The sequence below is a fragment of the Idiotropiscis lumnitzeri genome, chromosome 1 (genome assembly GCF_059441095.1).
Source record: "Idiotropiscis lumnitzeri isolate Australia: NSW breed Sydney's pygmy pipehorse chromosome 1, RoL_Ilum_1.0, whole genome shotgun sequence".
Lineage (NCBI taxonomy): Eukaryota > Metazoa > Chordata > Actinopteri > Syngnathiformes > Syngnathidae > Idiotropiscis > Idiotropiscis lumnitzeri.
The window spans coordinates 35096336-35119887 of record NC_142391.1 but is presented as its reverse complement, the minus strand read 5'-3'; the positions used below and the strand labels follow the sequence as shown (position 1 = coordinate 35119887).

Sequence of the window (23552 nt, the reverse complement as noted above, 5' to 3'; positions counted from 1 at the left end):
TGATGATCTTCAGCGAGGTTTGTGTTTGTTTCCTGGCATCTTACAAGTAGTAGTAGCGGTACATGTGCATAAACATGATCATAAACAACATAATTCATTATGATGTTCAATGTTATCAATGTGTTTTTATTGTAGTTTGCGGTGATGTAGAAGATACAGATAATTGAGTAAATAAAAGACAGGTAACACAAAAGTTTAGTAAGTTTTTTTTGTAAAACTGAAAAAAGTACAGATTTTCAAATGTATTTAGGCACAAATGTAAATGTGACTTCTGACTTTAAATTATATGCAATACCTATTTAGATAATTGCTCTACAAAAAGAAAAAAATCTACATACAAAATAGTTTCCCTTTTATTGACTTGCATAATGCTTGTACTTTAAAAAAAAAAATCAAAGTCATGGTATGAAAACAATACATCCAGTAGCGTTGCTATGGGTACACAAAATCAACAAAAAATGCACACGTGGATGGTATTTTTTTTAGATTGGCACAAGATTCTCTAATTGCTACAAATCTTTCTTTATCTTCCTCCACGTTGCTGCCTTCCCTGCTTTTTCCACCAAGGGCAAAGATTTGTCGTGTCATCATCTGCCAAATTTGAAAACGGTAACAAAACAATTAGGACAAAACAGCCACTAGAAAGTATAGGTATCTTTTTTCAGATGTGGGGATTAGAAATAGAAATTTGTCTGAAAAATACACAAGTCAAGTTCAGGTACCTGTGCACTGCAATGAAATATTTTGTACTTTGGTCCTTCCTATCACTGAAAACTGCATTGCGTCATACTTTGAGATTTTTTTAATGTAGTCACTCAAACTAAAGATGAACATTATTATCAATATCTTTGTAGAGACAGAATAATTGAAATCATTCTTGTCTCTCATTAAAATGAACAAGTGGTCATGTTTTCTTTTATTACACCTTTAGCTTGTATGTTCCTGGAGATTAGCTCTGTGGGCCGTGACGTGTGGCGGGAACTCTGGCCTTCATTCCTAGACAAATTGGCCAAGTTTTTCCCATCTATACTGCAACAAGAGTCCTTGCGAGATGGGCAGCTATGTTACATGGCTGTTAAGGTTAGCCCACTTTAGAAAATTTACACAATCCATGACCTCAATCACAGCTTGTCAGCCTGTCCCCAATATGTGATCTCCACAGGTTTGCCTCCAGATATTTCAGCTGTTGTCTAGAGAGGTGTCTTTTGCAATATGGGACAAAAATGAGAGGAGCCCAGCCGTGAAGAAAATCTTGCAGGCTCTCATTGAAATAATCTTTGGACAGGTTTGTTATGAATGTCTACTTCCTTGGCCTATCCTTAAACCATACACATAGTTTTGTGAAATTCTTTATCAGAATCAGAATGGCCTTTATTGTTATTGTACTCAGTGTACAACAAGATGGAACAAATAATTGAAATAAATATATCAATTAAATTAATTCAAGATGAAATAATTGGTAAAAAATTGATATGAAATTTAATAAATAATATCTTCGAAATATTATGTTGTAATTATTGTCTTTGTAGTTTGTAGCGTTTTAGGAGTCACATCACAGTAATAACTGTATTGTTAATTAATACTTCTCTGGGTGTCAGTAAAATGATTTAATACAGCAATGAACACTGACCCACACAGTCATGCGCTATCAAAACAAATCAAATTGGGACAAGTGAAAACTAATGATCGGTTCAGTTGATGCGCTGGTTCCTCTTCTTCCATCCTAGTCTTTTATGTCCCACAGAGCAGCAACCGAGACACTCGTCTTTTGGCGGGGACCGCCGTGGCCATGCTCATCAGCACGGCATCAGAGAACAGCGCAGGTGTAGCTGCTGCCTGGGGTGTTTTACAGAGCTCACATTCAGGTACAGTGAATGCATGCAGCCAAATACTTTTTTTGGGACAAGTTGTGTCGTGGTGTAAAATTCACTCCTATTTCATTTTTATTTTTTGTATGAATCTCAACTTCAAATTCTATTCTTGCATTCTACTGTTCAGAGGCGTCTAACAAAGTTTTGTTTCTCAAGAACCATGGCTGCTGACTGTGGGGGCCCTTCAGACGCAGTGTTGCCCCACATTTCTGGGTGGAATGGGTCAGCTGGCAATGTGCAGGGGCCTCCTGACCTGCTGTCAACCTCGCATATTGCTCGGTTCCTGTGCAGAGGGTTCAGAGGTAAATATGTAGGCCAGCATCATTGACATAAACTGAGAGACATGTTGATTTTTTTTTTTTAATTTACCAAATGACGATTAGTTGTCTTTGCAGGGCAGCTTACTGCTGGATGCTTTGTTTCCTCTGCTTTATGATTTGTGTGAGGAGAAGCTGAATTGCCACTACCTTGCTTTTGAGGGTGAGTCATATCAAGACATTTTATTTCCATGGTCCAATGCAAAAATCACCTGTTCAAATATGACATGTGGTTGCAGTGTTCATACTGTGGCTGAAGAAGGTCAAAGAATGTATGCCTGATATCTGGAAGATGACGGGTGGTCGTTTTCTCCCTGACGGTAGCAACCTGCGGCAAAAGCTTATTTCCATTATTTGGACCAGTGCTGAAAGTCCAGTAAGTTCAACTGCTTTATTGGTATAATTTTATATTGTTTGTAATGTCCAAATTTGATTTTAGTGAGGAGATTAATATTTTTTAAGTCAATGCTAGTGTGATGTGCTTATTAGAAAAAAATTTGCATACATATTCACTAGTCACTGCACATAGTCACACACAGTCACTGGTCATAACATTAGGGACTCCTGCAAAATAAAAAAAGAACTGTATCAACTGTATTAATGCTCAGTTTTGTTTGACTCTAGCACAGAGCTATTATTTGAGCAAAATGTTTATAACGGTAGTCAAATTTATGCTGGTGTAGAAATGAAGTGCATCATATGGAAATACAGTCGAATCTAATCTATATTGGGGTTATACCCACCTTCTCAAACTTTTTACCCCAAGCAGCACCTCAAAAAATCTAATTCTAATCCAACTTCCATTGAAGGATTCATTGATGAAGAATTGTGTCTGGGAACACACATTAAGAAGTGTAATATATGATTTATTTTTTATTTATTTATTTATTTTTTTTAAAAAACACTTGTCTTCATGTGCACTGATAGGTGGAAGGCGTTTCCGACTGTGCCCGTGTTACTTTTGGCTTGCTGTTGGACCTCTATGACATGGACTGCAAGCAGTTTGGTGACACTAAGAAGCCTCTTTTTTTGACACTACTACATCGAATTATCCAACTCCCATGGGAATCCAAAGCCAAGTACCATCGCCTCTGTGCTCTACTTCCGTATTTGGGGACTGACATGGTGAGCATGAATGCTTTTGCACTGTAATAGTTGCACTGTTGTTCACTCCACAACATTTTTTCTTCAAACAGGTGCTGGATCACTATGCTGAAATGCCAAGCCACCTCTTGAAGTGCATGTCAAACGATCACCTGTCTCCATGTGGGTCAGAACTTTATAAGTGCCTGATCCAGCAGCAGAGAAGAGAGCTTAGTGGTGACACTTCAAAGTCGGTTTCAGAGTCCGATATGGGCAATAAGTGGGCAGAACGGTGGCTTCCGGTCCTTCTTGAGGCACTGACCTCACATGCTGTAATTCTTCAAAGCAACAGCTCAACACACTTACTCCCCTGCACCTTCCAAATTTTCCCCTCTGCTGTGGAGCCTCTGCTGGCCTCCTTGGACCCGTTCTCACCAGACCACCTTTGTGCCTGGGCATTCATCATGAGTAGTTACCGGGCTGTGACTGGGAGCTCTCCCTGGGTTCTACAGGGGAGCTCTACCCTGAAAATGCTCCAACTCGCCCTGGGCTCTGCAGATGATAAAGTTCGACTTGCTGCTCTCAACCTACTGTGTTGCAGCCCCAAGACCAAAGAGATTCCAACACCAGAAGAACTGTCAATAATGAAAACCTTCATTCCTCAGAACTTAAACTCGGAGTCCTCGCTTTTTCGACAACATTTTCATGCAGCGGTGAGGAAATTTTTGGTTCGGATCAGAGATGGCTGCTTGGCGCACATCAAACAACAAAAGGGCAAGGGGGATACCAGCCACATGGGAAGCTCACAGGAAATATTAGCCCTGGGAATCGGTGAGGTGTTTGTTGTTTGTAAGATGATGCTTTGTAAGCCATCAATATTATTTACAGAGCTGTCTAAAGCCTCATTATTACGAAGATGTTTTTTTTTTTAATTGAAACATAATGTTTTTTTTTCTTAGTTGGAAGTAAAATGTATTTAATGATATCAATTAATTTAATTTGTAATAGGAAGTCAAATAGATATCTGTTAAATTCCTGCAAGTCTTGGCGAGCTGAAATTAATGTATCACCGATTTAAAAGTATTTTAATGCAACTCTTTCATTGTATTGGTACTGGTCACCCTAATTAAATGATCGGTGTATGCTTATAATATATCCCTTCTGTTAATTTTTTTTGTTTGTTTATATTTGTCATAGGTTTTGTGGATTGGTTGTGCCAATTGGTATGCTGCAATTTGACACCAGATCACAGTTACCAGAGGAAGAAAACTGTCTTACTCTTACTGTCTGCACTGCTGGAGACCTGCACTGACACATGGAGCCCTGACAAGAGGAAGGGACAACCACCCGGTCAGTATGGGCAGTGTGATGTGACTCGCTCTTTAGCTTCGGATGAAAGATACTGTGCGCACAACAAACGTACAAAGTAATAATTATTAAAATTTTCAACAGTAATAATTTTATTAGACATTTTATTTGGTAAACACTGAATGGTCTCATCCCTATAGCAGTGTTTTATAATTCTGGCCCCTTGATTTGTTTTCTCCAGTGAACATGGGATCTCTCGTTACCTGTGCCAGGTCGAGGGGAGACTGGGACTTCTTCTCCAGAGAAAAACTGCTTGTTCTCATCAGCTGTTTGGGAGATTCCACCAATGAAGTAGAGCTGCCCAAGCCTCATTTGTTTACTGTTCCTCAGTTTCGGACAAGAAATGAAATGTTTACTTTTTCAGATTCGCGAACTTTCCGCTGCATTATTGGTGAGATTCTTCCCTACCGTTCTGCCTGCCGATATCGCTGCGACTTTGTTCGTTCGTGCCAAGCAGCTTCTGTGCAGTCCTCGGGTCCAGGAGGCTCAGATGGGGGCGCTGATGATGAAGGTCCTCCATCACAAGTAAGTCAAACAACACAGGCCGTTGTTATGTAGACCTGCTCTGTATAATGGCGTCCAACGCAGGACAGGTTTCAAAATTCTGCCTGGATCCATCCATCTTCTTTCAAGACAGTCCAGAATGTATTCAAATAGCAATGTTTCTTACTGTGGTTGTAGCAGCATTATCATTTCTAAGATCTTGACAAAATCTCTCTGTACGGATCTTATTAAATGGACTTTCTCGCTGTTCTCATTAACATTATATAGCGCAACACTATGTGTTAAATGTTGCACAGCTATCGCAGCCTGATCATCCTTGAAGGTTGTCTCTTCTCAAGCTGTCTTCTTTTTACCACATATGGGGTTTTTGAGTTTTCCCTTCCCTTCTTTTGGGGGAGTTGAGATCAGGGGATTTCTTTAGTATGTGTCAATTGTGGGCCCATAAAGCCCTTTTAGACTCTTTTGTGATTGTCTATGTAAATACATTTGATTGGAATTGGACAAATTTCAACCACAATGTTATACATTTTTAAATAAATACCAGTCTGAATGTGTGCAGCGTATTTTCAAATATCTTGTTCTGGATGTCATGAGCTGGCGCAGGTGGACCTAATGTTGTGGCCCATGAGTGTGTATGCCTCTCTCAGAATGTGTACAGTCATTTAGATACTTGGTTGGTACCTATCCACCGTTTTCTTTTTTAGAGGACAACGCCTGACTGAATGCAAATTAAACAGCGACTTCAGCTTTGTGAGATTCCTAGTAAAGGAGCTTGAGGATCACTACCTCACAGCCAAGGCCGATGTAATGCTTTCTGCCAGAACCAAGCCTATGCATGGTGAGTCTCGTTGTAAACGTTGGACACCTTTCCATTAGTTTTTCACATTTTCTTTTCCTTCCCTCTGTCACGATAGGTGTTCTGAGCGCCTTACAGAAATGTTTGTTGGAGGACACATGTAGAATCTGTGATGCACTTGGTCCAACACTGACCACTGATCTGCTGAGCCTGCTGAAGAACATTTCGCTGCTCCTGCTCGGCGTACTGCACGGACACCAGGACACCGAAAGTGGTATTAAAAGTCTTGTTTTGAGTTTAATTTAAAGGATAAGGCACTCTGCACTTTCTGAAATGATTTCTTCCTTAGATGCTCCTCCTTCTTTCTGTGATATGGGAAACGCCATCAGCTCTCTGATAGCTGACACATCTGGCGAATGTGACCAAACAGATGGCGGAGAGGAGTGTGTCTTGTTGTCGGAAGAACACAGTCTTGTTCTCACCTGCTGCTGGGTGACACTTAAGGTTCCAACACAAACTCTAGGTAATTTTACATTTTAATACTTGTATTAAATACTCATCTGTCTTTCTCTTTAGGAAACAGGGATCCTTTTAGGATCTCTCGTGGAGAGAATTCTCTCTGAATCCAAGCCTGACACATGCTTCCTAACAAAGCAACAACTAGAAACAGCATCGGATATTTTTAGAAATATTCTCCTCAAATGCCGTCACTGGGTAGGTTCAAGTGTTTGTCGAATCCTCGTGTTCTATCATGTTCTCTTCCACAGTTGCAACCAAATTATTTAATTCCAACATTGTATCGTAATTGTTTTCACTGGGGCCATGAAATTCTCAACACAATCTTACTGTCCAAACAAAAGCATCTTTTGAAATGTTGCAAACATTTTGATAATCAATTCATAATTCATTTACATTGAGGTGCAATCATTTGGTATTACGTACTCAAGCCTAAAAGATCCCTATCATGTCTAGAGTTTTACTAAAAGTGATGTACAATATGTATTTTTCCATGAAAAACATAAAAAAAAATATTTGGAGACTGAAAACATTTTCGCTGTATTTATTTCATCTAAAGTTTTTTTTTTGTTTTACTGATGCTATTCAACAATTTAAATGATTCTAAAGGATCGTTACATCTGGCGTAATCTACAATATTCTAATAAAATGTGTTGATAAAGCATTTGAATAGCTTTGGACTTGGAACTCTTTTGTCAAAATCTAAAATTCCTTTATCTCAAAAGTTGGCCTGGGTATAAATGATTTAGCGCTTACAGATAGATGCCTGAATGTTTACTATGTTGAAAAATCACAATAGTTTCTACTTATTGTATCTCTGCAAATGTTCACATTTTCAAGTGCGCAATTTTACAATATAAATAGGAAATCATGATATCCCATAACTGGTGAGCTATTTTTAGAACAGGCTCGTGGGCTACTCATGTGGTTTTTGGGGATTACCTGATATCCTCGTGGACCTCGTTGGTGACCCCTGCGCTAAAACATAATCAAACATGAATTGTGGAAAAGGAGAACATGTGTGGCCTCACAATAAAGTGAAATTACTTTGTTATCACAAACTTCATTATCTAGAAAAAAATATGTCATTCGAAAGCGACAAGACACCAAAAATTTTAGCTCAAATTTTTATTTTTTTTAGTCCCAGGAAGCAAGTCCCTCCTTTCAGTGACCTGCAATGAATTTTGAAATGTGATTTTTATTTTATTTTTTTTACATTTTTAAAATACTCGTGATTTTCAATAACAAATCTGCTCTTTCCTCACTAGGGGTCAGTAGAGGGTTGTTGTGTGGGCCTCACCAGATACTGTTCAGCTCTACTCAGCAGCAGTGAATCTGAGCTCAGAGACATACCATCTCACATGCTCCACCAAGTAAACTGTTTTCACATTCTTACATTTATGTTGTGTGCATAAATGTAGATGTTTGCTTACACATGGAATGTGTCTCTCTATCTCCCCCTTTCTCTCCATCTCTCTCTCCGTAATGTCCTCAGGCATTACTTGTTGTGCAGTCTCCTAGTTGTACCTCTATAACACGCCGGGCTGCAGGATTACCGATGCTCATCCTGTGTGTTGTGTCTGCAGAGGAGGCCTGTAAAGCACGGCCACTCTTATCACATAGCATGCAAACCTTACTAAATACAGCTACTATCCCGCTTCCTGAGAACTGGGACCAGACACTGGACCTCCCACAGGTGCAGTGCAAAAATGCTGCAAAGCCAAATGATTTGTGGGATCTGAATGTGTTCATATGTGTGTAACACTCCATTTGTCCATCACAGGTTTGTGCAGTTCACACACTGCAAGCTCTGGTACGTGGGTCTGGCCTGGGTGTCGCCATTCTTCAGTTTGCGCCAAGTGTAGCTATTTTGGCCCTCACTCTGCTCAGTTCTCCCTGCTGGGCCATGAGGAATGCAGCCCTGCAGCTTTATAGTAGGACACAATCACATTATTCTTGACCTGGATGATGGGTGATTGTCATCTGCTCATGTGAAATGTGTTCACCAGGTTCTCTTTGCTCACGGATGCTCGGTCAAAGGCCCAGTAGTGAGGGTGGGACCAAATGTGGCATGTCGCCCCACGCTTTCTTCCATCACTATACCGCACTCCAACCCTTTCTCCTTGAGGAGCTCCGAGAGGCAACTGGTGACCTTCAGTGTCCACCTGTGGAGGCCAGGCTCCGCCTTCAGCCATCACTCTACCCGATTCTTACGCTTTTATCCCACCTGCAGCCTGGAGTCCAGGATTCAACCAAGTAAGGTTATATGAGTCAACATCAAAACATCAAAAGTTTTAAATAGTGTTGTTTTTGACTTCACTCACGAGCTGAGTTTGAATTAGGTAATGAAAAACCTTAAACATGACTGTTTCCTTCTCATTTTATGTGTTCAGAACCTTGGCAGACTTCCTACCTCCTTTACTCCAGCTTGCTGCCAGTCCTATTTACAGTGTGAGAGTGATGACCTCCAAGGCACTGGTCGCCATGACTCCACCCTCAGAGTACATGAACATCCTCATCAGTCTGGCGGCCCGGTTGCCCCGCACACCGGAGCGCTGCTGTCACAACTGGCTTCACGGGCAACTGCTGCACATTAAAGCTCTCCTGGACAAAACCCTTGTCAAAGACTGGTGAGTCATGAAACTTAGGCTTATTCATTCACCACAGCCTTCAGGCTTTGACATCCTGGCTCATCTGTCTTCGCAGTGTGCCTGCAGCCGAGTTTTATGCAGCGGTGAGTGCTGTGGAGGCATCAATGTGGCTTGGCACAGATGCTCAGCGCTGCCCGCTGGTGAGAGCCGCATATATTGCCGTTGTGGAGTCACTAAGAAAATTTTGCTGCGAGACTTTCCTCTCAAAGCTCTTTGACCTTCTCATACGTGAGCTCCGTACACCCCAGCTGGGGCTACAGGTATGTGATACTGCCGTGACGTTTTTTTCAACACATTATGATGCATTGCATTTGAACTGCAAAACCTGGTCAATTTGCGAATCCGCGGGTGCTGAACAGAAAGTATGCGAGGGTCGACTGTACTGTCAAAATTACATAAATTCTTTACCAGATACAAAAAAGGACCCATTAAAAAAAAGTTAGGATTTGTTATACAGCAGAGTTTACATAAACAGTGTCCATTTTTCAGCGACACTTACAGCTATTTCCCTCATTTCAGGTTGGCTTGTCTTCCTTCCATCAACGAGCCATTCAGTTACTCTGTACCGACCCCAAGTGGGCGCGTGACCTCTTAGAGACTTTTAGTACTGCGAGCTGTGATTTGAGTCTGGCGTTGATCACGTGGGTGGTGGAGGACCATGCTTCCCTGAACACCCATTTGAAAGAATTGATCCAGAGTGTGCTGCAGGTGAGTTACAAGCTAAAAACCTTTAAAAAGCTGTCATGCACATTAGGAGTTCCGCCTTGATTTAACTGCATTTTGAGAACAAGATTTGTGTATAAAAAAGTTCCCCATATAGTCTACTTGAAATAAATGGTTTTACAGTTTGCTTTATCACTTGCATTATTTCAAGTGTAGATATATATTTACACATGAAGAAATGTAAAGCATATATGAGAAGATGAAATGTGATTTATTTCAGTGCTCTTTAATTGCAGTCCACTTTGAGGGAGGCACTGTTGAGCCCAAATGAGGAGTACCGCAGGGCCCACCTTGCAGCCTTTGTAGCAGTGATGGCTTCGGGGGATTCTCACCCACCACCTGTCCTACTTGAGGAATCTCTTCTTCTGGAGTGTCTGGATTTGTTATTGAGGGACCTTGAGGATCAGAGAGGCTGGTCGGAGTTCTTGTCCCAGGCGCTTCATGGTGCAAGCCTCCTGCTTGCCCAGTGGTTAGAATCCAGTTTTACACATTTCTTAGTCTCCCCGCTTAGCTCTGACCTTGTTCTCCTATCTTCAAATAAAAAAGTTCTCAGAATTCTTTAATCCAGCGGTGGTGTGGTGTAATGAAGTCTCTTCGGTCCCCCGATGCGGCTGAAGTTCTGAGGATATCTTGTGCCGAGGCGCTGTGTGTGGCTGGCCTTCCCCTAATGAGCCACAATCTCATTCCTCCAACTGTCATGATCAAGTACTGTGAGATGATGCTCACACAGTCTTTTACTCATGCTTTAATGCTGCTTTAAAGCAAATGTTAATTTTTTCCCATGCAGCTTGCTGAGCACAAGCCTGTACTTGCTCCAGGACCAAAGCCAACTGGTGAGGGCGAAAACAGCCTGCTTCATCTCCAGGCTGCGTCACACCAGAGGAGGAGCCCAGAGAAGCGTCTACCTCATTCAGGTCAACCTGGCTGTACCGCTTCTGCTGGATTTCTTGCTGGAGGAGTGCTGGGACACACCGGGTATACTGGAAGTGCTTCTGTGCCATGTGCCCCACTCGGACCTGAGATCTGTGCTAAGTGAAATCGCAGACAGTAGGTGGGTCGCTTCGCTGATTTGGCATCAGGATCGACTTGATTGGAGGTTGTTGACCGTTACGTTGTCTTCTTCAGGTGTGGAAGTCTCTATGAGCAGGATGATGCCAATGTGTTTGCTGAGCCTTCAGTGATGTCTGCACATGTGTTGCCTTACCTGCTGCTTATGGCTGAAAAGGACTCATCGGCGGTGGCACAGCGCTTCAGCACATGGGCAGAGGAGAACGCGGCTCTGCTGCTGGACAACCTCACGTTGTGCGAAGCCCTGCAGCCAGGTAGGACATTTGTGTGTCGAGATGGAAACAGTGGTGGGCAAGTTGCTTCTAAAATGTATTACGTTTTAATATTTTTTTCTATCATTCAAAAGTCACTGTATTGTGTGTATTTATTTTCATCAACACAACTGTAGTAGTCGAGCTGCTATATTTCCTAGAATGACTCAACACAATGCCAGCATTCCAAATGATAATCCTAATATGTCAGTATTAACGTATATAGAACATCCATATATTTTTGGGACAAATCCAAAACTATTATATTGTATATTATTTTTTTCTGTCATTAACTCAGAGTTCTGATGTTGTCTTTCTAGCTGAGATGCTGCCACTCCTCGCAGACCCCCGGTTTCACAGAACCCTTTGCGGCTTGCTAACAAGAGCCACCTTCCTTCTCCAGCTTTCCAAAACTTTTGACCGTGTGCGACACCTTTGTGATCCTTCAGCCCTGCAGATGACTTTAAAGGATGTTAGCAGTCATCTAAGTGAGCAAGGTGTCCATTTGAGACATTCTCTAGCATGTGCTCTCGCTGGAGATGTCACGCCGTCATACCACGGTCGCTCAATAATCAGCAAAGATAGCTGATGAAATTTGGTGGGGATGTTTGAGGTACTTCTCAAAGTTGAATGTGCATGGTTGAGCTGGAGCCTACCCCAGCTGACTTTTGGCAAGATGTAGAGTACTCCCTGGACTTGTCACCAGACAATTGCCGGGTTCAAACAACTAATAAGCGTTCACACTCACACTCTGTCAGCCACACCTGCTAACCACTAGCCATCTTTGATGCCCATAGAATGGAATGTACCAGTACGTGTAAAACATATCTACAGCGAATTTTTTAAATTATATTTATATCCCAAGATGTCTTTTCAATGGATGGATGACAGATTATATTTTGAAACAAATGCACCAGAAGTGCGTGTTTTCATGCACATGACGCAAAGACTCTCTTGTAACTTCTTCCGCTAACAACCCAGGCTAAACGTGAATGCTTCTTGACATAAAAAGCAGCTCTCTGTCGAGAATTATCACTTCAACGTACTGTGCTTCCTTCACTCCAACTGTGCTACTTTGCTCTTTAGACAGGGCTTTGGCAACAGCTTTTGGCGAACCAGGTTATTTCAGAAAGAACGCACAAAACAATGTGAGTACCTTAAGTGGGGTTTTCAACAAAATAGCTGAGAATTGGTAGGGTAGGACATTTTTGGTTCGTGTTGACATTTAGCCACCTGATTCATTAAGCAAGCAGATGTACCGATATATTCTTAACTCCTGAGAGGTTTTACTGTCAATTGCTACTTTACGATGACGGAGTGGACATGCTAAACCATTCAACACGCATAATATGATGAAAATAATTATTTTAAAGTTTTTACTTTGCAACTATCCACAGTTTCGGGCTCCATCAAAGAAACAAACAATGTATTAATGGTGCTGAAAACATCAGATGGTTTCTTAAAGTGAAAGTTACCCGTAATGACTGGGTGGACAGAAATTTCAGGGGCACATGCAAAATCTTCGTTATGGTTATCCAAATAGAATAATACATGATTATGATCCAAATTGTTTTATCTAATAGCTCTTTGTGGACAATAAAACCATGTCAAAAAGTGTACATCATTTACTGGTAACCACTAATTAACACAAAGTGTGCTTGAGTAAGATCCTCGCCCATCCGTTGTAAAATATTATAAAATGAAGGAAAAGCATTGTCATAAACTTTTCAATGTCCTAGTATGTGTGCACGTTTTTGCTACTTATAATAAGACTTTAGAGTTTCATTATTTGGTACATTTTCAAGATGCCACAAAAGGCACCTCATTGTGATATTGACTCTTAATTCCTCCGTGCAATGGATTGTGTGTTTAGTTTTGATGAAAGTCTTCAACTTGGTGCTTAGCCTTAACGGAGGTTTAGTTGTGTGCATACCTGTGTTTGTTTGCAATGCATGAGCATCCTCAGTGGATGCAGTGCATCGGTGCCAAGCCGGGGAATACTGTGTTGTTTATATGCACCATTAGAGGCCTTGCGCCCGCATAAGTGTCCATTTTCCCAACCACATGAAAGTGCAAAATGATGGACTGGCTCTGAGTTGACCCGAGGGTGAGCGCTCGCTTGTTGACAGCCCACACACTCTGAGACAGTCTTACATCATCACACTGCCTCCTGCTTCTTCTTGAGGTGGGTGTGATAAATGACTCACTCACAGACACAAACGGGACATGTTCTTTTTTTTTTTTTTCAAATAAAATGAGATTTTCTGACAATGACGCATAGTGGTGAATCAGAATTTTTGTTTGAGTTCAATAAAAATGAGTCATTACTTTTAAGAATGTGTTATTTCTTTTATGACTAGTTTGATTCGAAGAACAATTGAAAATGATGGCTTTAACTTCGCTCCACAAGTGGGCAAGGAGAAGGGAACGCAATGTGCGGGTTCAACTGTTCTTTGCTGCATGTCTCTCAATGACATGAAAAACAAGTAGGCCGCACTGATTCATTCTTCAGCTAACAGGTTGTGTTTATGCATATGTAGTTTTGAAATTTAAAAGTATAGTTGAGATTGCAAAACGTCTTGACTGAAAGTGATTTTCTGACTACTGCAACCTTGCCTGCTTCCTGTTTAATTAAAAGGCCGACTATGGCAACATGGAACAATGCCAAGTTTGGTGCTTTTGTGTGCACACATTGAAGCACATGTTTACCATCTGGACTGGGAACACGAGCGAGTGGTTTTCCATTGTGTCTTTAATTTATCCTTCCTCTTACAGAGTTCATGTGGAATTGCTCTAAATTGCAAATTGTTTTGGAATTGTCAGGCAACTGTTGCGACTCGGGTGTTATTTCTGCAATTCTTTAAACTTGGATAAGGCTGTCATTGTTCAGTTACTTTGTAGACACTTAAGGTGTCCCTAAATACATACAGTATCACTAACTGAAGGCAGAAGCAGTGGAAGGTCTGAGGTCGAACTTGCAGGCTATATCGGTGTGTACTTTATTTCCACGGGTTCTCTTCCATCATTTTTGTTGATGGGATGTTTTTTCCTCTGCACGTGCTGGGAAAGAGTCCCAAGCCTCCCACCCCAGCCTGCAGAATGCAGTGCATACAGATGCTGCTGTGTTTGCACAAGTCGTTGGCGAAAAATGTGCCTGGCTTCTGTTTTAAAGAGTGGCCTGAAGACCGCTGAGCGTGTCACGAGTTTGGCTGCTCTCTTTATGAGCACTGCCAACAATGCACACCGACGAAGAAAGGGAACATATGCACAGACGCTGCCAGATCTGGGCCTCTGCGGAGTCCTCTTTCTGGCTGAGTGGAAAAACAGGCCTCGTGAGTTGGAGGGGAAGAACACGGACACATGAGCGCGTACTTAGTGCCAGATAGGACTGGTTATAAATGGAAAGCAAATGAGTCAATGTGGGTCAGATCGTAGCTATGTTGTATAGACACGAAAAGTAATCAGTTATAACGTAGTTGATGTGCGGATGGGATTACCTGAGTGACATGGTTGTACTCCCCAGGCTGCATGCTACTGTGGCGCGTGCTCGTGCATGTACGCGTGTGCATGTATTGGGGTTGCTCGGTTTACGACGAACGTTCAATGCTAAAGCATACACAAGTTGTCTTTCGGAAATCTACTGAAACCTAACGCAATAGTAAAGGAATGGTTATGGTAAAGGCATGGAGTATAAAACAACCAGATTTAAAAAAAAACAAACAAAAAAAAAACAACAACATTGCCACATGATTTTACGACTTTGCTCATTATTGTTCATTCAATTCATAACAAAGAAATATCACATTTAGAGTAAATATTGTATGGCAAAAATATTTTGGGCGATAAATATAAAACATCACAACATTTGTAATATACGGATGGGTCTTTGTTTTTTGTTTTTATTTTTTCCTCTTTTTTTTCTGTATTTCAGAATTATTTTCATGTTTTCCCTCAAAATTTAAACAAATCCTGAAAAACAAAAAAATATTCAGAAAAACAGAATTATTTTCCTCAGAAAAACAGAAAGTAATTATTCTGAAAACCCCCCAAAATCACGAAAAACAGAAAAAGAATATTTAAAAAAAAAAAAGGAAAATATTAAAAAAAACATGCAACACGCTTCCTTAGTAATACCTCGAAATATCACTGAAATGACATTTAAGAACACGTATATGCTATATGTAGAAGACATCCATCAATTTTCTGAACTTAAAAAAAATGCACTCCATTTCTATACGAACCTCGAAATGTCAAATTTGACATCATATGAAGCCCAGCTCTAAGCCGTAAAAATAAAACAATAAAATGGCCAACAGTAAGTTTGGCGGCAACAGAGCGTGCTCTCTTGTGCCACGTGACGTCAAATTTTGTTACTCCGCTGCGCAAACTAATTCATTCACTGCACGCGTTTTGTAACCTCGAAACCGCGTATGTCGGGGCCGTCGCATTAACATATTTAAAATATCGTAAGGCTTTAGGACCTGGAGGTGTGTTTTTCTTCTGCCGCTGTTGTTGCTTGCTCCTCACGTAGCTCCTCCTCCAGCCGGAGGCTGTTTACCAAGAAAGGGAGCTCGTCTTCTTGGCAAAAACAAGGGCTGAGACTTTCATCGAGAGGAGCAGTGTGTCTGTTGCCCTCAGCGCAAGCTCTTTCTCTTTTAATAAGCAAACAAAATCCGATATTGAGAAATGAATCCAATCCTTCATCCGTGCAGGATGTTGCTGTCTTTGCACGTTGTTTTCCTGAGCGCAGCCTTCGTGGACAGCAGCGCTTTAAATGCGGACCAAAAAGGTAAATACCCGACACTTTTTTTTAATAGTGTTGAAAAAGTGTTATTTAAATTTTTTTAAATCAATGTACAGTATAATTCAGTCTTTTCACACACCTTATTTCCCATCCGTTTTAATAGCAGTCTGTTCTTCTATGTTGTTATGACGCAGAGTGCATTGAATCCAATGGAGTGGGCTACAGAGGAGACAAGCAGAGTTCGTCCTCAGGCCTGACTTGTCAAAATTGGACCAACACGTCCACACAGTATGATCCTCTCACAGGTAAACTAATGTTTACGTGGCTAGATAAACAAATCAGATGGAATTACTGTATTTGATTCTTTAAGTGTTTTAATGCACATTTCCAAGGTTGAAAGCAATCGTATACAATGCAAAGTGCACCGCCTTTTGGTCATTTATATTTAATATTCTTGATAGCCATCTTAGTCCATGTTCTAGTGCATGCTCGTTTTTCCTCCATATTAAGACAATTGAATGCAATAGCAGCTTAACAACTGTCTTAATAGTTATATGTTCAGTCTGTCAGAGCACGTTTTTTTCTCCACTACTGTAGGACATTTCTTAACTCTAGTCGGACAACTTTGGCATACTAGTTGCGTTACTAGCCTGCTCCTAAATGTCACTAATAGAAGTGAGCATGTACTAATAAATGGACCTTAAGATGGGTATGGAATAAATGCAAAAATGACTTTCCCTAACAATGTGTTTATGGTGTTAAATGGTCTCCCTTTGCACGGCAGCAGCTGCTTCTTCTTGTCTTTGTCCCTATGGCGGCTTGCTCTTTGTTGTGTGATCAAGTTGTGTGAATGATTAATGAGTCCAGCGCAGGGAAGCCACAACAGGACAAGTGCATGTGTGTGTGTGTTTGAATGAGACCATCAGTAAGAGACATGTGCTGTTTTGTTCCCTCTTGATGCAGGTGTGGGAGATCACAATTACTGCAGAAATCCGGACTCCTCCGAGAGGCCTTGGTGCTACATTACGAGCCCCGATGGAACGGTTCAGAAGCAGTTCTGTTCCATTGAGACATGCCAAGGTGACTTTTGACTTCCTTTCCTTGAGAACTGGAAATCATGGCAATTTCCCTACAAAAAAAAAACACCTTGCTTGAAGCGAAGTGAGTTATTTTCTGGAGAAGCAAGATAAAATTTTGGTGTGGCACCCAAAACATTTCTTTTTGTCAGTCCGGCTAAGCACCAGGCAGCATGATTTAAAACTTTGCTGGAGCACTAGTTCTCATCCCAAATATTACAAGTGAAAGTAAAACAAGATTAATATCATAGGTCAGGTTAAATCTTTGTGTAACCTAATTATAACTATATAAATAACTCTAATTTGCTTTTCGTTTCGTTCCTGTCTTAAACGAACAATAACACAGGGTCTCAAAGTTCAGTTGCCAGACTTGTTTTTTTTTTTCTTCCTTTGCCACGCCTTACACAGCCTCTCATTGGCAGACGGTGTCCTTCTCACCTTGGAGACAGAACCGTATTGGCTGCTCCACTTAATGATGTCACACACTTCCAAAAGTCAAGTTTGCAAACAGCCGACTTGTGCTTGCAAAGGAAATGGATGATGTGGGAACATTTGAAAGCGCAGAAGTGAAGGCCAACCCTCCTGTTGCTTATAAGCGTATGAGCATGCCGGGCATTTTTATGACTGCTGCTTTCTTCCAAGAGATCCTTTTACAAACGTTTTGCTGTCATGCAACTATACAAGCGCAGAAACGCAACACCCTTTCAGCTCTGGCATCAAGGGGTCTTGTTATTGGATCAATAACCAGAAATCACACATAATATACAATAACCATCGAATACAGTTGTACACAAATTGCCTTGTTTCTCAGTAAGCATTATACAACGGAAAACCGCAGTTTATCACAATAGGTGAAAATCTTTTTAGGTAAAAACACCTATTTTAAACACATGTAAATGTATTCAGATACAATGGAAAGCATAAAAAGTGTACATAATGCCGTAAATATTGTATCAGTTTTTGATACATATATGCATGTACCATTAAGAAAGAATGTGTGTTTTCATCTTATCCAAGTATTCGATAAATCTCAGAAAAGTACACCGGCTAAAGTAGCTCTCCTTTCCCACATGTGAGCGCATTATAGTTGGTATACTGTAAAAACTCATAAAAAAAAAAAAACAATCTCTGAATTATCCATTTTATAGTGTAGCTGCAAAAAATTAACTTATCGGGGGAGCACAAACCCACATTCATAAAATACCAAAGATATTAAACTTCCTTTATGCTTTCCACTTGAAAATGAGGCAAAATACTTTTAATTAGTGGAATGTGGGAGAACTCAATTAAGGCGGACTTTGGTTCCTATGGCGACGTCACCCCAATTTGTACACATGTCACAATCAGCCCTTACGCTACACTAATACAGCAGTATTAATTATATTTATAGAACACTTCAAAGCAACAATTTCTGCACACAAAGTGCTATACATGTCAGTAAGTAATTGTCAACCAGTCCGGGGGTGAACCCTGCTTCTCTCCTAAAAGTCAAGTGGGTTAGGCTCCAACTTGCCCACGACCTTAATAAGGACAAGTGTTATGGAAAATTGATGGACTTCTGAGGTTCCACCGTAGCTGATCGATAATGCATTTGACACCGCATATTCAATAAGTCCCATTAAACTGTCTCCATATATTAACGAGATGTACCTTTCATAATGGACAGAAACAATGTTAGAAAGCAATCGTGACTGACTGATTGCTTCGGCTAATGTGATGATACATTGGCAAAGCCCCAAGCTTTAAAAGTCATTAACAGTGATGCTGCTTTGTTGTGTCTCCAGAGTTCGATTCCACCAAGGCACCGGAGCCGGAGTCGGCCGAGACCGCCGCCGCCACACCCTCCCCAGATACTGACCTCCCGTCAAAGACACGCTCTCCATCTTCAGGAGATTCCGCCGCCGTGCAGCCTGTGATGGGAATCAGCCAGCGGGTGCGCACCGGACCCAAAAAGAAAAAGGATCTGGGCATGCTTGGTATGCATAAAGCCTTCTGAAAATATGCACAATGACTTTTATAGACTCTAACTTGCCGTCTGGTGGATGTCTTTTTCAGGCTACGTCCTCGGCATCGTCATGATGGCGGTTATAATCGTGCTTGGGGCGGGCATCACGTTTGGCTACTTCTATAAAAGGTCAGTGTATGAACAAGTGCATCAAGCAAGAATAAGAAGAGAGAGGTGGCAAAAGTATTTGCGTTATGTACTTAAGTTCAATGTAGAAGTATCTGTACTTAAAAACAAAATTGAAAAAATACAAATAAAAGAGCAAAACTGTTTGAAGAGGTTGAAAAATGTAACGAAAAGAGCAAGGTCCTTATAATTAATGAAAATTAATTTTAAATGACATTTCCATTGACAAAATGAAAATGCCTTTTAAATAATGAAGACCAACTGAAACTATGTCTTATGTTTATAAAAATAAAAATGGGTGTCCGGCCGGGGAATTGAGAATTGATTCACAGCTGTTTGTTTTTGAGCAAGGCATTTGGGAACATTGAAGCAATCTGGTTAAAAGTACAAAATATAAGATAGAATTTGAGAAAATAACACTTCTCCAAAGCTTGGGGGGATTTTTTTAGTGAGTGTTTCGATAACTTGACTCGTACTGTAACAGATAAAAATAGTCCCGGAAAGGTTCTTGAAAAGGTCTTGAGAAAGTCCTGGGAAATCATTTCAAGAAAAGAGAGCGAACCCTGTAAATGTTGTTTAGCTGGTTTGTAAAATGAAACCACTGTTCAGATGTCAAATGTGACATGACGACAAAAAAAAAAAAAGTCAATATCCTGCTTGATATGTTTCTTTTCACAAGACTAATTTTCTCCCACTTTGGGGAGAAATTACTGCATTTTATAAAACTACCGTTATGCTGCTGATCACTAAAGAACAGAAAAAGGTAGAATCTTTTTTTTCTTGGTGAAAGAATCGTGACACATTTTATTTGTGTGTGCGTGTGCCCATGTTAGTACTTCACTGCCAGAGGCATCAGTTCAAGTTACAGAGGCACAATGAATTTTTTTTTTCCAGCTTTAAGCTTTGCGTTGGTCAGCTAGCTTTAATGGCGGCGTGCGTTGCGGGGCATCATGTGTTATTGCACATTCCACCCTGATTGTCTATGCTGTTGCACATGTGCACGCGATGCCACATAGAACTTGCTGAGGGGGATGGCAGGAAATGGAAAAAAAAATAAGCTTTTTAATTTCACGTTCTCAGGAAAGAGGATAATGTGCAATTGGCTGGTGACCAGTTCAAGGTTTACTTCTTCTCTTTTTAAAATGGCAACTAGTTGGAAAAGGAATGGATGGAGAACAAACAAGTCGAGTACAACTGCGGTTGTCTTGTTTGGATCCCGATCAGTGCAAAATGGCTCAGCCTCAAAATAGATGAGTCATGTCAGCTTGTCCCTTTCACCATCTGCCACTGTTTCCGCTCAAGGCACGTCACAGCAGTTTATCTGTGGCTCACAAATAAACACGTCTGCCGTGGGCTGTACAGTATTTAAATGAAACCCTTTAAAAGTTGAGCACAATTTTATTTTTTTTCGCCAATATACATAACATTGCCCTGAGCAACGCCGGGAGTGTTTGCAATTAAAAACAGCACAGATCAACTGCTAGTAGAATTAATGTACGTATCAGGCAATCTGTGTCCTCCAGGCAAATTCCACTTTGAAGGAGCAACTTTGCTTCATGGTTCTTCACATACACTTACAAAAAAAATAAAAAATTCAGACAAGATAGCAACAACGAGATGTGACCATTCTCATAATTCAAAACACTCAAATGTCAAATCATCTTTCCCCATTAATATGAATGGAAATGCCATCAATCCGTACCAACCTCCCCCCCAAAAAATCTAACAAATATTTTTAATGATTTTTAATAGGGAAAAATTACACTCTAAAGCAGGCATCACCAAATGGCGGACCGCGGTCCGAATCCGGACCGACAGATGGTTTGGACCGGACCCATGACCAATCTATGATGAATTTTTTTCAGGGCGCATTCGCAAACGTTGGAGCTGCAATTCTAGTTAATACGGAAAAGGCGTCACTGATTTGAGCCAATCAAATCTTTTGTTTACGATCCACTGCCAATTGCGCAGCAGACCGGAAGAGAGTGCTGCTGACAGTATGCCGTGCTAAAAAGTTAGCAAGGTCGATGCGTGTTGTTTTAAATGAATGGACGGAGAAATTTAGTTTCGTTCTGGCTGCAGCCGATTCAAAACCAATGTGCATCATATGCTCCGAAACCGTTGCAACATTGCGAAGCGCCACTACGAAACAAAGCACCGCCCTTTTGTGCAAAGTTATCCGCTGAAGTTTGAGGTGAGCGCACGCAAAAACATCGAACTTTGAGTGCAGTATAACAGATTTTTACATTTTCGTTTACAGCCCAGCGGTAAGCAAACAGATGTTCACTAAAAGTATCATGGATTTTGGGGAAACATAAAAAAAACATTCAGAGGTGAAGGAGTGCATAAATGCGGTTGCACAAACATTATTTAAAGAAAAACACAAAGCCAAGATGTGTGAAATAATCTACCAAATCCCAATGGCCCTGACTCCGTTCCAACCCAGATTTAAGTCACTGGCAGGGCAGACACAAACTAACTTTTCTCATTAAGAGAAGTTAAAAAATATTCAAAAGAAAAGGTGGTGTCAAAGCTCATTTTGAATTAGTTTTTCATGAGGACAGCCATTTTTATTGATTGTGTACTCAACATGTTGACCTGTTTCCCTTGGATAATTAGGCTCTCCGTTTTTTTTAGGCTGATAACTCTTCGATTTAAAAAAAAAAAGGTAAAAGATGTTAACTCAATGCTTAGCACTTGATATATTTCTACAGAAGATATTTTACTGTTTTTTCTGGAAGTGGCACCCTTAAATTCCTGGAGCCACATTTTCTTGAATGTGAAATAAACGCCTTATATTTGTTTGACTGGCAAAGGTGTTTAATGGAAACATTGCTAAATATTTAGTATATAAGTGCGCTCTGTTGAAAATGACTAAATATCGAAACTATATAAAAATGTGAACATAGGCTAGACATTAAGGGAAGTTGGACTTTGGTTCGGACCTTTTCATTGGAAGAAATTTAAGTCGTGGACCTCTGTGACTTTTAATTGAATACCTCTGCTCTAAAACACGGTACTTTATAGAAAAACGACAACCACACAGTAGTGACAAATTAAGAAAAATGTTAACATATTTAAATAATTTTGTTTTAATTTGTGGCCATTAAAAGTGATCAAACCGAAATGATGACACTTTGTGTGCTTTTGCAGGGGGCGAGACCTGAAGAAGCAGCACGAGCAGCGAGTGTATGAGCGTGAGATGCAGAGAATCACCCTCCCCCTGTCAGCCTTCTCCAACCCCACGTGCGAGCTGGTTGACGAGAAAACCATTGTAGTGACGGCAGAACACGAGATCACCCCGGTCCAGGAGGAGGCGGAGGGTGCGGACCCCCTCATTGGCCAGCAAGCGGGTACACCTGGCGCGTGAATCAGGATTTGTGAATATTTTCTTCTAATCTAGTGGACCAAAATGACCCCCATGCCTCTGTGGAGTCAGGATGAAGTCAGGAAGTTTGACCTGAAGACTGATGCCACGTACCGTTTCCTTGTATTTTTGCCTACATGAGACAAATATGAACATATTTGTAAAGGAGAGGGAGCCATTTAAGATGTATTTTGATATATTTGATTGCCAAAAAATAAGCTGGTTGTCTGCCCTCTGTATTAGGAGTACCAGAGACTCTGTCAGTGTTATAACAGTGTGAGATGAGGCCATTGACAGGATGCCTGGGCATCATTCGTAACCTTTTGTTTTGTACATACCATGTGGAGAAAGTGGACTCCCTACTGAAGAATATGTGATGAACTGCCATATGCTTTCACCCGCTGGCTGTGCCGAGGGAGAATCCTGTATATAAATATACTGTATATAGATTTGTATAAAGGGTGGGCATGTGTGTAAAAATAAGCATCCGCCTCAAAGGCAGGGTGAGTGGGAAAAGAAGCCCACAGAAAACAACTTCCCCATCCAGAAATGCCTTAGCATGGTACTTTATCTAGGAATGTACTTTGAGGGAGAAAGATGTGCTTTAGTTCCACAGGTTAAGGAGTGACAGGAAATATGTTTCTCTCAGGAAGCATGAGAGGCAGTTAAGTTGGTCCTCTGGATGACATAACACTGCCCGCAGTGCACAAAGCAGGCACCGGCGGAACACCAAGTCCTGCCTTTGTAAGCGCACGGTTGCTGCAGAGGCCTGCTGGCATTTTACTCACATGCTGTTTGTGATATAAACACAGTCCACTAATGTTCTCTCCCAGATGCATGTGCCTACAAATGTTGGCATCCGAACACTATTCTTCAACACACCGAGTCTGATGCGTCACTGGAGTCTTTGAATATACTGCTGTTCAATTATTTTGTTTGCTGACTTATTGTCTTCATATAACAGACTTCAGCATTTGTATTGAAATTAAGTGCTTGTATTTGTGTTTGCTGTTCAGTGAGACTGAAATAAAAACAGACGTGAAAACTGCCGTTTAATTTCATTCGTTGAAATTCATACAGATTGAA

The 23552-nt window shown here is 40.9% G+C and overlaps 2 protein-coding genes across 6 annotated transcripts in view; both read left to right on the top strand.

The window, feature by feature from the left end:
- Window positions 1-13422, top strand: part of LOC148344422 (tRNA (32-2'-O)-methyltransferase regulator THADA) — a 14107-nt gene extending 685 nt beyond the window's left edge. For 2 of the 5 annotated variants that reach the window (XM_088297574.1, XM_088297599.1), the window contains exons 4-31: window positions 1-17; window positions 932-1080; window positions 1163-1285; window positions 1745-1865; window positions 2028-2173; window positions 2255-2351; window positions 2428-2564; window positions 3116-3313; window positions 3385-4102; window positions 4469-4621; window positions 4821-4930; window positions 5004-5164; window positions 5848-5981; window positions 6058-6213; window positions 6289-6443; window positions 6516-6653; window positions 7724-7828; window positions 7951-8151; window positions 8239-8389; window positions 8465-8711; window positions 8849-9085; window positions 9162-9366; window positions 9626-9814; window positions 10066-10298; window positions 10376-10534; window positions 10617-10880; window positions 10955-11151; window positions 11469-13422. The exon at window positions 1-17 is cut by the window's left edge and continues 11 nt beyond it. In XM_088297574.1, the coding sequence (XP_088153700.1) occupies window positions 1-17; window positions 932-1080; window positions 1163-1285; window positions 1745-1865; window positions 2028-2173; window positions 2255-2351; window positions 2428-2564; window positions 3116-3313; window positions 3385-4102; window positions 4469-4621; window positions 4821-4930; window positions 5004-5164; window positions 5848-5981; window positions 6058-6213; window positions 6289-6443; window positions 6516-6653; window positions 7724-7828; window positions 7951-8151; window positions 8239-8389; window positions 8465-8711; window positions 8849-9085; window positions 9162-9366; window positions 9626-9814; window positions 10066-10298; window positions 10376-10534; window positions 10617-10880; window positions 10955-11151; window positions 11469-11737 (5170 nt within the window). In that variant the 3' untranslated portion in view covers window positions 11738-13422. Of the gene's footprint in view, window positions 18-931; window positions 1081-1162; window positions 1286-1744; window positions 1866-2027; window positions 2174-2254; window positions 2352-2427; window positions 2565-3115; window positions 3314-3384; window positions 4103-4468; window positions 4622-4820; window positions 4931-5003; window positions 5165-5847; window positions 5982-6057; window positions 6214-6288; window positions 6444-6515; window positions 6654-7723; window positions 7829-7950; window positions 8152-8238; window positions 8390-8464; window positions 8712-8848; window positions 9086-9161; window positions 9367-9625; window positions 9815-10065; window positions 10299-10375; window positions 10540-10616; window positions 10881-10954; window positions 11152-11468 lie in introns of those variants that run through there. The other 3 variants (XM_088297591.1, XM_088297582.1, XM_088297607.1) reach the window with 3 other exon arrangements.
- Window positions 13423-15634: 2212 nt separating this feature from the next.
- On the top strand, window positions 15635-23516 carry pik3ip1 (phosphoinositide-3-kinase interacting protein 1). The gene is made up of 6 exons (XM_088297562.1): window positions 15635-15937; window positions 16087-16197; window positions 16856-16972; window positions 18753-18944; window positions 19024-19102; window positions 22253-23516. The coding sequence occupies exons 1-6, from the start codon at window positions 15835-15837 to the stop codon at window positions 22467-22469; spliced, it is 819 nt and encodes a 272-aa protein (XP_088153688.1). The 5' UTR covers window positions 15635-15834; the 3' UTR covers window positions 22470-23516.
- The last annotated feature ends 36 nt before the right edge of the window (window positions 23517-23552 follow it).

What these genes read in the sequence shown, in the direction of transcription:
- pik3ip1 (XM_088297562.1), top strand. Translation starts at nt 15,835, where the DNA reads ATGAATCCAATCCTTCATCCGTGCAGGATGTTGCTGTCTTTGCACGTT. An exon ending in TTCCATTGAGACATGCCAAG is followed by an intron (nt 16,973 to 18,752) that starts GTGACTTTTGAC and finishes TTGTGTCTCCAG; the next exon opens with AGTTCGATTCCACCAAGGCA. An exon ending in TTTGGCTACTTCTATAAAAG is followed by an intron (nt 19,103 to 22,252) that starts GTCAGTGTATGA and finishes GTGCTTTTGCAG; the next exon opens with GGGGCGAGACCTGAAGAAGC.